A 15,530-nucleotide genomic window follows, 5' to 3' on the forward strand; every position below is an offset into this window, starting at 1 on the left:
GGTTTACGGTCTATTACCACAATATATTCAGAAAATTCCTATCAATAAATGAAGGGAACTTTCTTCATGTAAAGGTGTGATAATATTGATGTTTCGCAGAACACTGACACTATGAAACTTTTTACTAGTGTATATAAAGCATAAGCTTAAGCACTAGTAATCAACAAGCAGAATCCAGTCTTCCGCAAAGCATCAATTTTTTATAATCCTTATTCTATTAATAACCTATAAATAACTTATACCGTGTCCAGTCCGGAGGAGAGGAACTTGTATAAAGCTCGGGAAGGAGAACAATTGCATTACGCCAAATATATTCTGAAAACCATCCGTTCCTAGGCCAGGATTTGAACCCGGAACCTCTCGCTTTCCGATCGAACGCTCTACCACTTGAGCTACGAAGTCCTATGAACACATAGTGCTTAATACGTGTATATATGTTATAGTCAATATATCATTACGGGTTTTGAATATCATATCATGTAAGCGAGGTTCAGTTACTGTCATCCGTAAAAATTGATAACATTAGCGTAACGCTGGACAAAACAATTATTGAAACCAACGAAACCCGCGCTCTTGTAGCCGTTCCCAAAAATACAAATACTAAAAAACCTACCGTAGATCTTAATAAATTGCATATCCGTAAAAAAATATCTGACAATCCACCGTTATTAAAATATGTCATAAAAGGAATTTCTGTGTACGACGTGTAACTGTCTGTTACGACATGTAACTCTTTTTTTCATTACCTGACCCTACAGATATATTTACCTTATTGAAATTTAATATTATTATAGAAGGTTCTACAGAATATAATAATTATCGTTAAAATTAATCGTAATATATAATATAAAATAGCGAGATCGTTTCTCCTACAGAGACTAAAGATCAACACAACGTTGCGTTACCGTTATTTCCAAGTCAATCCCCACTAGTTCGTTGTTGTCCTGTCGGTGATATCAGAAGTAAGCAGAGTATATTACGATTCGGTGAAACGCAAGAAACTAATGAGTTTATAGCTCAAGAAATACACGTCAATTGTTCATTTATTTATTTTTTCTTGTTTTTCTTTTTAAGTATAACCAAAATTTATTTTCATATTAAAATAAAAAGACATATACATAAACAGAAGTATGGATTGTAAAAAAGGATCTGTGTTGTCTCTTGAACAGGGAATAATTAGAGGTGTCATAGAAGAAAATATTGATAGTAAAGAAGAATATTTTGCTTTCCGAGGAATACCTTATGCGAAACCGCCGATCGGTAAACTTAGATTTAAAGTAAGTTTAACACATTTCTCTCATCTGTAAGTAATAATTATTTACTTATATTTAATTTATATATTCGATAGAGCAATTATTACGGTGCGTTGATAATAAATTCATTGCATCAAAATCGTTATTTTTTTTTTCAAAGAGAAATTAACTGCTAAACTTAATATAATTTAATTGTAAAGTAATAAACCGAGAAATAGTTGAGAAATTTATTTTATTAAACTCGACAATTTACTGATCTTATACGCAAACCTAAATAAATTGATTATATTTGAAAAAATTGAAACAGTAATATTTTTAATAGAAAAATAGTCAAAAATTATTTGCACAGTTGAAAAAGTTCACATTTATTAAATTTATTTTCTCTATAGATTTCACTTCTTCTATATTAATCTAAGGTCAATCTCTGGTTGAATATTAGATTCACGTTAGAGTCTACATTCAAATAAGATTTAAAAATGTTGCATAATTTGAAATTCTTATAAATTTTCAGCTAACGAATAATTCTTTTTTCTATATTTCTTTTTATTCGTTTGTATTTAATAAATTAATATTGCGTTGCGAATCAATAAATTTCAAAAGAAATGATTTTTTAATATAATTTTTCTATTTACTTTTTATATTAAACATGAGAATATTATTTAATTATCCCTATCTGTTTACGCGTTCGAAATGTAAAATTATGCATCGTCTATTTCTAAATTTTCGAGTACAATAAATTACGAATCATTTAATTTGTGTTTTCGACTATCTCAAATTCTTGCAATAACATTTCGATGCACGTTGTTACGTAACGTGTATACGTTTTTTAAACAGGCAACAATTGAAAAATATACGATTTACGGATGATTCCTATGAACTCATTAAAGTAAATGATAGATGTATACATCCGGTAATCGCTTAGGTAACATTTTTTTGTTTATAATTCCACGTATATTTTGAAACGCGCAATTTTTCATCTGCTTTGCTACAATTATAAAGGTCATTATGATGATAAAAAATAAAAGAAATAATAATAGATGTTAGATTAGCTAATCTTTTTTTCAAAATATTCGCTTAATAATTCGTCCTTGTTTTTACACTAAAATTTTCTATTTTTCCTTTAGTTTTCTATACAAAAATAAAAGTAAATATTAAATCATTATTTAATTATTTTACAATTGAAAATCTGAAGGATCACTTAATCAATGATTAGATATTTTCATTGCAGACTTAATATTAAAATTGTTAGGGTGTATATTGGGTTTCTTAATAAATTTTGTATTGACCATGTAGGATCCGTTACCACCTGAAAAATGGATTGGAATAAGGGATGGTTCGAAGTTTGGTAACGTGTGTGCTCAAATAGACAAAGTGTCAAATGAAATGATAGGAAGCGATGATTGTCTCTATTTAAACGTTTATACACCGCGAAATGAGTTGTCTGCGAAACTGGCAGTAATGGTATGGATCCATGGTGGTTGTTTCTATATGGGATCAGGAAACGATGATATGTACATGCCAGATTATATCATTCGAAAGGACATAATCCTTGTCACGATCAATTTTCGACTAGGTATTTTAGGTTAGTTAAAATATTGAAATACATAACATAACAATTATTGTATAATAATATTGAAAATTCAAGTTGTTTTCAAAATCCTTTGATTATCCACAATGTCTAATTTCAATAAAATACAAAAAGTTCGAGTTTCAAAGTAAATAAACAAATAAATAATACAATTTTCTATCCTACAATATAGTTAAACTGTTTCTTAAATCTTTAATGCATGTAACAATACTAGAATACTTTTATTGTAATATACAAAAAAAAAAACCAAGTCTCTTTAATTCTTGATAAAAAAGATTCAAATGTTGTCATTTAATAAGAAAGTAGAAAATTGAACAAAAATGGCTTTAGGATTCCTCAATTTGGAGGATGAAGTTGCATCGGGTAATCAAGGCCTGAAGGACATAGTTATGGCATTACGTTGGGTTAGAAATAATATCGCAGTATTTGGTGGAGATCCTGAGAACGTGACTATATTTGGCGGAAGCTCTGGAGCAGCAATGGTTCATTACCTAACGATGTCACCATTGGCGGACGGTAGGATTTATTTATTCGACTTAATTATACTTTTTCTTGCCACATTTTCGATATGTGAAATTAACACACAGCTATCTTAATTTATCCAAAAGCACATGAAAAAAAGTGTATTTTCCGAAAATCCTTGAAAATAAATCTTTTTCAAATCACAGAGATATTTTGATTTTGTGAGTCGTTTCCATTCTTTAATTATTTCAATCCTGTGCCCTTAATATTTCAAAACCCGTTAAAGAAACCCATGAAATTGATTTCAATGGAATGATTTCTAAAGAAATGAACGAAAAAAAAGTACAAACAAAATTCTTGAAAAACGTGTTAGAAATTTGTCTTCTTTTTACTTTTTGTTAATGTTCGTACAGATGTTAAGAATTTCTTCGAATATCGTATACTTGAAATCCCGTTTTTATTCCTTCCTTTCTTCTCAATTTCTGTTTTTCTTTCTTTGCAGGATTATTTCACAAGGCTATAGCGCAAAGCGGCTTAGCTACCAACTTTTGGGCTTCAATACTCGTGGAACCCAGGAAATACGTTTATCAGTTATCCAATATGTTAGGTTTCAAGTCTTTCGATCCCAAAGCTATCGTTGATTTTCTTCAAGAAATTGATTTGGAAAAACTCATTAAATATCAATCCAAAATCATATCTTCCACGGTAGCTTATTTTTCATTATTTCAAAGTTGTTCTTCTTGATAAGTCGATGATAATGATAAATTTGATTCATTATTTCTTCTTCAGGAAAAAAATTCAGTCTTTTCGGTTTTTCTACCAGGACTGGACAACAAATCAAAAAATCCATTTTTAATACTACCATCGACGATATCTATGAAATTTGGCATTAAAGTCCCCTTTATGTTTGGTTTTAACGATACGGAAGCATCTTTTTTTTTCGGCAATAGCAATTTGGCTAGTAAGTCTATGCTATAATCGTTCATTCGAATTAACCTAATTCTTTAACGGATATATTTTATTTAGGTAGGATCGTCAAGAGAATAGATAATTCAATCTGCGATTTCGAAGATTTTCTATCACCTGTTTTTTTGAATAAACTAAAAGAAAAAACTCTTACTGTTAATGAATTCAAAAGCTTGTATTTCTGTAAAAAATCGTTAAAGGATGAGCCAACCAAAAATTTACTCCATTTTTTAAACGATTTTTATTTTTTACATCACATTTTCGAATTGGCAAAAATCTTGTCGATTGTTAACAAGTGTCCCTCATATTTATATAAATTTTCTTACGACTCAGAGGAACCGTCTTTCATGAAAACTATTATGAATATTGATATACCAGGTGAAGGGATTTAAAAATACTTTTATTATTGAATATACGTAATTAATTAATTTTTAATATGGTTAAATATTGTTTTAAAATTATTAAATTATAATTTATATATAAATTACATTTTTAATGTTCAAATATTTTATTGCAATTACTTATTTTATCTATTTTTGTAATAATACTAGGAGTCACTCATGGGGACGAATTGAATTATTTGTTCTATGGAACACATTGCCACGCATTAGATTTGAAACCCCATCGTCCTGGTACATCTAGCTATAAAGTAATGGATTGTGTTACACAGTTATGGACTGATTTTGCTAAAACTGGGTACGTATTCTCCAATATAACTGATCACTCACACACGCACTCACACACATTGACAAAATATTCTTAACCTTAACGATTATTATGATTATTACAATCTTACTCCTCTCGTAGAAATCCAACATCCAAAATTACAGAACTTATTCCGATTTTGTGGAAACCTTTGGAAAAAAATTCAGACATGTACAATTACCTTAATATAAATGAACAATTACAAATGGAAAGTATTCCAAAAGGTGTACAACGATTCGAGTGGAATCCAAAGACGAAAAATAAATTATAATTTAAAAAAAAAATAAATATTGTGAACAGGGGAAAGGTAATTTGATGGAATATCGAAAAGTCCAATTAGAATATTAGACTCCCAATTTGTGTAAAGAGTTGCGATAGTATTATAATATAGTTAGTGGTAGTACAGTTCATGTATTTGAAGAATGAAACGATTATAAATCGAACACGAAATTATATACTCTATATAATCATTTAAATAGATTAAAAAATTTTGTTTCACTGTATTTTTAAAAAAGTTACTACATTAAAAATAACGTAATCTACAACACTAAGAAAAAAAAGTTTCTCCACGGTCGACTACAATTTAAATTCTTTTCCTTCGCTCGATATTAATTGTTTTGGACATAACGAACAAAAAACGAAGTAAACCGAAGACTTTAAAACATTTCGTTGATTGTAATACTTATACTGACAATTAATAAACATGCAATTTAACTAAAGTAATATTCTTATATCTTATTCTATAATTGGTTCGTACCGTTTTTTTTCTTAACTATACAGTTAGAGTAATGTGCTAACTACACACGGTTAGAAACATTAATATTTCGACACATCTAAATATTTCTTTTATTAAAGAAGAAAGCATATATAGTTAGGTAGAGTATAACGAAATTGTATTTAATTAACAATAGTATAGTTTTATTTAAAGAATTAGAAATTATTTTATAACCATACTTTTTTAACGAAAGAATGCATAATTCTAACGTTTCTTAATATCTGGATATTTCGAAACTTAGCAAATGTCTGTAATATTAAAATCAAATATACGTATGTGTGCATATATATACTTATATATACTTATATATAAAGGTTATTTAAATATAGGACTTCGTAGCTCAAGTGGTAGAGCGTTCGATCGGAAAGCGAGAGGTTCCGGGTTCAAATCCCGGCGTAGGAACGATGGGCCTCAAGTATTTTCTTTAGATATTAACACTGCCGAATCATTGTCATATCCTGTTTTTTATATCCCCTCCCCTGCTACACCCGCCACGGTAAATAATTGTTATTGCAATTGTAAATATGTTATATAAACTCATCAGATTTTATCCATCGTTATTGTACTAGTTAAATCAAAATAATATTAAAATCTTGATCGACTAGTATAAATATCTAGTATTTACAAAAACATCGTACAACGTTCAACTAAAATTTCCATCTTATGTTGTGCGGGTTACACGTGAAAGAGTTGGACAATGTTACAATAAATGTGTAATATTTGTATATACATGTATATATATATGTGTATGTGTATGTGTATATGTAATAGAGAATATTTTTATAACGCAGATTTTATATATATATATTTACATTATCGTGGTGGTTGTATTTAGATTATAATGAAATTTCAGGCCTAGTAGTTCCTAAGTAGCTCAAACGGTATAGAGCAATCGCCCGAATATATATTTAATCGAACCGAAGATCCTTTTTTTTATAGTCTCGATGGTAGCTTTTACGAAACAATGCACCATTAGATATAAGGAGAAAAAGAGAAAAATAAATCATAAGGTGACCATAATCAGTAATATAATAATAATAAAATTAGAAATGAGAAAAACACTGTGTGAAATTGTTCTGTTTTAATCAAGATATTCTCCCAGTTGTTTTCAACCACTATTTAAACTCATATAACTTTTTTTTTTTTAACTCCATACTTCTTTACAATTTGTCCGTAGACATTTGGTAAATTGTTATATAAGTGAAAAAAGATAGCTCGTGCAGGGTTTCTCCAATGAGATAGCATTGCAATTGTCATTTATTTCATTAAGATTCAATTTCGTACTAGGCTCCTGGGTAGATTCTTTTGAGCCTTTTAGGGATATATTGGTTGTAGTTATCGTTGGCTAGCGTGTTTATGTGCGTATCAATTCTTTTTTTGTATTTGCAGGTTATCTTCTTTAGGCTTTAAAGAGATTTCTTAAAAAGAAATTGTATCTAGCTAACAATAAACTAGTTTTATTTAAAGAATTGGAAATTATTTTGTAACCATACTTTTTCAACGAAAGAATGTATAATTCTAACGTTTCTTAATATCTGGATATTTCGAAACTTAGCAACTGTCTGTAATATTTAAATCTAATATATGTAGGCATTTATATATGTATATATATGTATATGTAAAAGATATGTAATGTAGGACTTCATAGCTCAAGTGGTAGAGCGTTCGATCGGAAAGCGAGAGGTTCCGGGTTCAAATCCCGGCTTAGGAACGAATGGGTCTCAAATTTTTTTAAACATCTGCAATGATGTGGTGAATTTACGCGCGAAAAATTTGTACAATGTTACAAAAAAATGTGTAATATTTTTATATAAATGTATAATATATATATGAATGTGTATGTGTACATATGTATGTGTATGTGTATGTGTGTATGTGTAATATAGAATATTTTTATAACGCAGATTTAATATATATATACATATATTTATATTATCGTTGTAGTTGTATTTAGAATATAACGAAATTTCAGGCCTAGTAGTTCCAAAGTAGCTCAAACGGTATAGAGCAATCGCCCGAATATATATTTAATCGAAACGAAGATCCTTTCTTTTATAGTCTCGATGGTAGCCTTCACGAAACAATGCACCATTAGATATAAGGAGAAAAAGAGAAAAATACATCATAAGGTGACCATCATCCGTAATATAATAATAATAATATTAGAAATGAGAAAAACACTGTGTGAAATTGTTCTGTTTTAATCAAGATATTCTCCCAGTTGTTTTCGACCACTATTTAAATCATATAACTTTTTTTTTTTTTAACTCCATACTTCTTTACAATTTGTCCGTAGACATTTGATAAATTGTTATATAAGTGAAAAAAGATAGCTCGTGAAGGATTTCTCTAATGAGATAGCATTGCTATTGTCATTTATTTCATTAAGATTCAATTTCATGCTAGGCTCCTAGGTAGATTCTTTCGAGCCTTCTAGGGATATATTGGTTGTAGTTACCGTTAGCTAGAGTGTTTATGTGCGTATCAATTCTTTTTTTGTATTAGCAGGTTATCTTCTTTAGGCTTTAAAGAGATTTCTTAAAAAGAAATTGTATCTAGCTAACAATAGTATAGTTTTATTTAAAGTATTGGAAAATTATTTTATAACCATACTTTTTTAACGAAAGAATGCATAATTCTAACGTTTCTTAATATCTGGATATTTCGAAACATAGCAACTGCCTGTAATATTTAAATCTAATATATGTATGCATATATATATGTATATGTAAAAGATATGTAATGTAGGACTTCATAGCTCAAGTGGTAGAGCGTTCGATCGGAAAGCGAGAGGTTCCGGGTTCAAATCTCGGCTTAGGAACGATGGGTCTTAAATTTTTTTCGACATCAAGAATGATGTTATCAGGGTTAAACGTTAAAAAGTTGGACAATGTTACAAAAAATGTGTAATATTTTTATATAAATGTATAGTATATATGTGGATGTGTATTATAAAATGTTTTTATAACGTTGATTTTATATATATATATTATCGTTGTAGTTGTATTTAGAATATAATGAAATTTCAGGCCTAGTAGTTCCTAAGTAGCTCAAACGGTCTAGAGCAATCGCCCGAATATATATTTAATCGAACCGAAGATCCTTTTTTTTATAGTCTCGATGGTAGCCTTTACGAAACAATGCACAATTAGATATAAGGAGAAAAGAGAGAAATACATCATAAGGTGACCATCATACGTAATATAATAATAATAATATTAGAAATGATAAATGCACTGTGTGAAATTGTTCTGTTTAAATCAAGATATTCTCCTAGTCGTTTTCGACCATTATTTAAACTCATATAACTGTTTTTTTTGAAGTTATACTTCTTTTGGCGCGTTTGGGAAAATGTGATGGGAGTGATTTTCTTCCGAGCGACACCACGAAGTTTGTCGGTATTTAACGATGCGCGGCAAAGAGATTTCAAATTTACGGCATGAAGTTGTCTTCTCTTATTCTTCCTCTTTTTTTCTCAAGCGGGTCAGCCATCCAAGTACTAATCGTACTCAGCGTTGCTTTACTTTAAATGATCAAGCGGGAAGAAGTTCTATCACCGCGCCATGGCCGTTGACGCATAAAAAAATTTGATATATCTCACTTATATTTAGTGTGGACAGATATCCATATATTGATATTTTTTTTTTATTCTTTTATCTATATATAATATATCGATCGATTAAAAATATTAATATAAACAAGGAAAATTAAAAAAAGTAACAAGGAAAAATAATAATGATAATAATAATAATTAATATTATTATTATTATTATTATTATCATTTTTTTTTGTAAAGTTATTTTTTTGAAGTAATTTTTGAGGTTATTGAGGTTTATATTCGTTTTGGTACGCCAAAAAAGTATAACTTCTTACGTGCGTACATAAGTACACACACTAGTTTCTTTTAACTCCATACTTCTTTACAATTTGTCCGTAGATATTTGGTAAATTGTTATATAAGTGAAAAAAAATAGCTCGTGGAGGGTTTCTCCAATCAGATAGAATCGCTATTATCATTTAAATCATTAAGATTTTATTTCGTACTAGGCTCCTGGGTAGATTCCTTTGTGACTTCTAGGGATATATTGGTTGTAATTATCGTTGGCTAGCGTGTTTATGTGCGTATAAATTCTTTTTTTGTATTTGCAGGTTATCTTCTTTAGGCTATAAAGAGATTTCTTAAAAAGAAATTGTATCTAGCTAACAATAGTATAGTTTTATTTAAAGAATTCGAAATTATTTTGCAACTATACTTTTTTTACGAAAGAATGCATAATTCTAACGTTTCTTAATATCTGGATATTACGAAACTTAGACGATGTCTGTAGTATTCAAATCTAATATATGTATGCATATATATATGTATATATACGTATATGTAAAAGATATGTAATGTAGGACTTCATAGCTCAAGTGGTAGAGCGTTCGATCGGAAAGCGAGAGGTTCCGGGTTCAAATCCCGGCTTAGGAACGATGAGTCTCAAATTTTTTTCGGCATCATGAATGTTGTCAGTCGTTTTACACGTGAATAAGTTGGACAATGTTACAAAAAATGTATAATATTTTTATATAAATGTATAATATATATGCGGATGTGAATGTGTATGTGTATGTGTATTTATATGCGTATGTGTAATAGAGAATGGTTTTATAACGTAGATTTTATATATATATATATATATTATCGTGATGGTATTATTATATAAATATATATTATCGTTTTAGTTGTATTTAGAATATAATGAAATTTCAGGCCTAGTAGTTCCTAAGTAGCTCAAACGGTATAGAGCAATCGCCCGAATATATATTTAATCGAACCGAAGATCCTTTTTTTTATAGTCTCGATGGTAGCCTTTACGAAACATTGCACCATTAGATATAAGGAGAAAAAGAGAAAAATACATCATAAGGTGACCATCATCAGTAATATAATAATAATAATAATATTAGAAATGATAAATGCACTGTGTGAAATTGTTCTGTTTAAATCAAGTATTCTCCCAGTCGTTTTCGACCTCTATTTAAACTCATATAATTTTTTTTTTGAAGTTATACTTCTTTTGGGGCGTTTGGGAAAATGTGATGGGAGTGATTTTCTTCCGAGCGACACCACGAAGTTTGTCGGCATTTAACGATGCGCGGCAAAGAGATTTCAAATTTACGGCATGAAGTTGTCTTTTCTTATTCTTCCTCTTTTTTTCTCAAGCGGGTCAGCCATCCAAATACTAATCGTACTTAGCGTTGCTTTACTTTAAATGATCAAGCGGGAAGTAGTTCTATCACCGCGCAATGGCCGTTGACGCATAAAAAAATTCGATATTTCTCTCTTATATTTAGTGTGGACAGATATCCATATATTTTTTTTTATTCTTTTATATATATATATATATATATATGAGCCGTTTATTTTGAAAGTGGCCTAACTCCATATAACTTTAAATTGATATATTTAAAGGTTTGCGTTTCAATGCAATTAAAAATATACGTAAAGAATAACAATGAGTTATGTTGCTTAAGTGTATCTAAAGGTGTTAAATTTACAGTTCCTATTAAAATAATGGCAATTATTAAGTGAATAATATGCGTTTTCTTACCAAGAATGGAGTTAGGACACTTTCAAAATTAACAACCAGATTCGTTGTAAAATTTGAAGGAACCGAAGTCCATTCAACATAATTTAAGATGCTTTAAATTGCGAAAAAACAATACTTATGTAAACGTCTCATGCAGGTTCGTGCACGTTGGCGCCTGCACTAGTGTGAGTGCGTGCGGATGTTTATTTAGGATATCGGTATTCTTAAGATTAAGTGTGGGGAACAGAGGCCGTATGCGTCACCCGTGGGGGAGGCCGATGCTTCGTCGTTCGATGAAAAGGTATAAAAGGGCGGTCGGACAATACGGAGAGAGTAAGTGGTTCAGTTCATTATTTGTCGGTTCTTATGTTAGTTATGACGAGTGAGGCTTAGTTTATGTTAATGGTTGTCTCGGGAAATCTTACGTCGAGAGAGCGACTTTAGAATAAAGATATATATCCTGATACCAAAACCTCGCCTCTCAATTCTCTTATGAAACCCTTCTTATGATTCTTATGTATCTTACGGTAACGGGTTATTACAATTATTAAGAATTATCCGCTATTAGAAGTAACGGTTTTATGAATTCTTATGTGTGGTGGGGTTTACAAATTTCAGAAGTGGGATTCAAACTCGCTAAATTAGAAATTCGCAATTCGCGCGTGTGTTATGAAAAGTGGGATTGAATCTATTACGTTATTAGTGAAGTTATTAGTGAACTTACGTGTTTGAGTGACTTAACATTTGAAGTCTAAAAAATTTATAGAACGTTTGTATTGAAAGTGTCTACGAAAATTAAGAAACATGGCAATAACCTGCAAACTTGCAGTAGCCGAGCTAAGAGAAAAGTTACACGCTCGAGGCTTGGCGACGTACGGCACGAAAGCCGAGCTTATGGCAAGATTAGATTTAGCTGAACCTCATTGGAGGGATGAAGCCATCTTAGATACAACTTACGACGATGGAGCGACCGTCTTAGAAACACCGGCCACCGAAGACGGCGAAGTAGAAAGTCTCCGTCGGCAGGTAGAAGACCTTATGCGTGAGGTCGGGCAACTCAGGGGAACAACGGAACAACGACCAAGAGTGAATGATCGACACCGCGAGGTCAGCTTAAGTGTAATCTCTGATATGATCGACGTTTTTGATGGAAGCGTTGGTACCTTTACCGTCTGGGAGAGACGAGTGCGCTATATACAACGAATGCACCAGCTTCGGGATACCGAAATTGTTATGATAATTAGTCTAAAATTGAGGGGAAAAGCATTGCGATGGTTTCACTCAAAATCCGAATTCGTGACTTATGGAATGGAGGAATTATTAGCAGCAATAGGGAAGATGTTTAGCTCGCGACAAAGTGTTATCACGTTGAGAAGACAGTTTGAGGAACGTAGGTGGAACGGCAACGAGTCGTTTAGAGATTACCTACATGACAAAATGATTCTGGGTTACCGAATTCCCCTCCCAGAACAAGAAATTTTGGAGTATGCGATAGACGGCATTCCAGACATTGCATTAAGAAACCAGGCCCGGATGATTGGTTTCCGAGACCAGGAGTCGTTGCTGACGGCTTTCTAAAGTATTACGCTATACGCCGGGTTAAGGATGCGAGCGACGGGCCCTCGAAGTCCTACAAAATACGGAGGAAGGCGGCCGACGGGAGAAGGAAAAAGAAAACCGATCGACCATTAGAGGCCGTCGGAGGAAAGTTATGCCAGATGCTTCAACTGTGGAGAGACAGGACATTTTGCGGGGAACTGCCTCCGTCCGAAGAGGGAAAGAGGTAGCTGCTACAAGTGCGGTAAACATGGACATCTTAGACCAGAATGCCCGGAGAAGGGTGGCGAAGTCCACAGCGACACCAGGAACTTGACCACCGATGACGACTACATCAGGAAGATAGCTTATGATGTCGATTCAGGCAATATACACTACATCTTAGTTTTAGACACCTTATTGGATTCCGGCAGCCCCGTGAGTTTTATAAAGAAAGGGTTAGCGATGGGACTGATCAACTCTGCGCCGGAACTCGGAAGTGAATATTATGGTATTAATCATAGTCGTCTGCAAGTACACGGCTCGATACAAGTTAGTTTAAAATTTGATGACGGCGAAAGGGTTGACACTCGTCTGTTGGTAGTACCGGATACTACAATGGTGAACTCCGTTATTTTAGGTCGCGACGCATTAAAAAGATGTGGATTAGTTTTTAGCAGAAAAGATAAGCGCTCCGAAGAAGAGGTAGTGATAGATCAGATTATGAATATAGAAATAGATGATTCCACCGATAATCAAATTACCGAATTAGACATTAATCCCAAAATCGCGGTGGAAAAACAAAATGAATTAAAGGAAATCTTAAAGGTAAATTACTTAGATGCACCTCGTCCGGAAAAGCCTAGAATAAGCATGAAGCCGAAATTAACATTACAAGAGCATAAGCCATTTCATTTATCTCTCCGTCGCTTATCGTTTGTCGAGAAAAACCAAGTTCGAGAAATAATAGGAGATTTACTAGAAAGGGGGATAATTCGACCGAGCGAATCGGATTACGCGTCCCCTATTGTGTTAGTCAAAAAGAAAAACGGTAAGAATAGGATGTGCGTCGATTACCGCGCGTTAAATAAAGTTACAATAAGCGATCGCTATCCATTGCCTCTAATCGAAGATCAATTAGATGTATTAAACGGGAAAAAATATTTTAGCCTACTGGATTTAAGAGACGGTTTCCACCAAATTAGAATGGCCCAGGAGTCGATTAGGTATACGTCATTTGTCACACCTCAAGGGCAGTATGAGTACGTGTGCATGCCTTTCGGTCTAAAAACAGCCCCGTTAAAGTTCCAAAAATTTGTTAACGCGGTATTAGATGACTTAATTAAAACTGGAGACGTCGTCGCGTATATGGATGACTTTTTGATTGCGACTACAAATTTAGATTACCATTTAACAATTTTAAAACTAACGCTTAAATTACTAGTAGAAAATAAACTAGAATTACGGTAAGATAAATGCAAGTTTTTATTTACAACAATCGAGTATTTAGGATACCAGATTACGGAAGGAGGAATCAAGCCGACTGTCAGTGGCGTAGCGGCTATTGAAAATTTCCCGATACCACTTAATGACGTACAAAGATTTTTAGGATTATGTGTCTATTTTAGAAAATTTGTGATAGGATTCGCCCTTATGGCAAGACCACTTTATGACTTACTTAAAAAGAATGTTACCTTCGCTTTCGGCAAGGAGCACCTGCGAGCAATTAGGAATAAGGCCGAAGATAGAATGGCTGAGAAGCAAAATTATAACAAAAGGTATTACGATAAACGCCATCATAAGATACGGTCAGAATTTAATGTCGGTGATTATGTGGTGGTAAGAAATTTTGATAGCACTCCAGGGGTTGGAAAAAAACTGATACCAAAATTTAGGGGTCCGTACGAAGTTATAAAAAAATTACGAAACGATAGATATGTAGTTGCCGATATAGGGGGCTTCCAAATATCTCAAAGACCTTATCAGGGAACATGGGAATATTGTAACATGCGTCCCTGGCGAGGAACGGAACAGGCCAAAGGATAGAGAGAGAAGAGAACAATCTCAGGCTCAAATTTAGTATATTTTATCCTTATGATTAAAACTCAATTGTATTATGTTTCATTTCATTTTTTTTTTAAGATTATCACCGATATCGCATCTCGCTTCATGTTTGTAAGAATAAATATTATTTTAGTTATTGATTAGATCAAACAAAAAAAAAAGAGAGGAAAAAAGGAGAGAGAAATATTGTATCCCAGTGATTTTATTTCTTATGTATGCGTTTATTTTATCTTTGGACCCTTTTATATCAGCATTTTTAGGACCTTTTATACTAGCCTTGCATTTGTGTTTATTTTGTAATTGTATTTCTTATGTATGGATTATCTTATATTTTTATTCTTTCAGATTATTACTTTTATTTATGTGTTAATTTTTGATTGTATTCTTATGTTTGTAATTATGTACTTCTTATGTATGTATTAACCTTATGTTCATGTTCATTTTACATTGCGTCTTTATGTATGTGTGATTGTCTAGTGACCGAGGGTGGTCACCGTCAGGACTGGCCGATTGTAAACGTCTTATGCGGGTTCGTGCACGTTGGCGCCTGCACTAGTGTGAGTGCGTGCGGATGTTTGTTTAGAATATCGATATTCTTAAGATTAAGT

At 32.1% G+C, this 15,530-nt stretch overlaps 1 protein-coding gene across 1 annotated transcript; it reads left to right on the plus strand.

The window, feature by feature from the left end:
• Positions 1–851: 851 nt before the first annotated feature.
• Positions 852–5,429, plus strand: LOC122515365 (esterase FE4-like). The gene is made up of 8 exons (XM_043632681.1): positions 852–1,277; positions 2,547–2,835; positions 3,172–3,357; positions 3,806–4,008; positions 4,093–4,264; positions 4,330–4,647; positions 4,821–4,965; positions 5,077–5,429. The coding sequence occupies exons 1-8, from the start codon at positions 1,131–1,133 to the stop codon at positions 5,243–5,245; spliced, it is 1,629 nt and encodes a 542-aa protein (XP_043488616.1). The 5' UTR covers positions 852–1,130; the 3' UTR covers positions 5,246–5,429.
• The last annotated feature ends 10,101 nt before the right edge of the window (positions 5,430–15,530 follow it).

Source organism: Polistes fuscatus, unplaced genomic scaffold (assembly GCF_010416935.1).
Source record: "Polistes fuscatus isolate 324 unplaced genomic scaffold, CU_Pfus_HIC Scaffold17, whole genome shotgun sequence".
Classification (NCBI taxonomy): domain Eukaryota; kingdom Metazoa; phylum Arthropoda; class Insecta; order Hymenoptera; family Vespidae; genus Polistes; species Polistes fuscatus.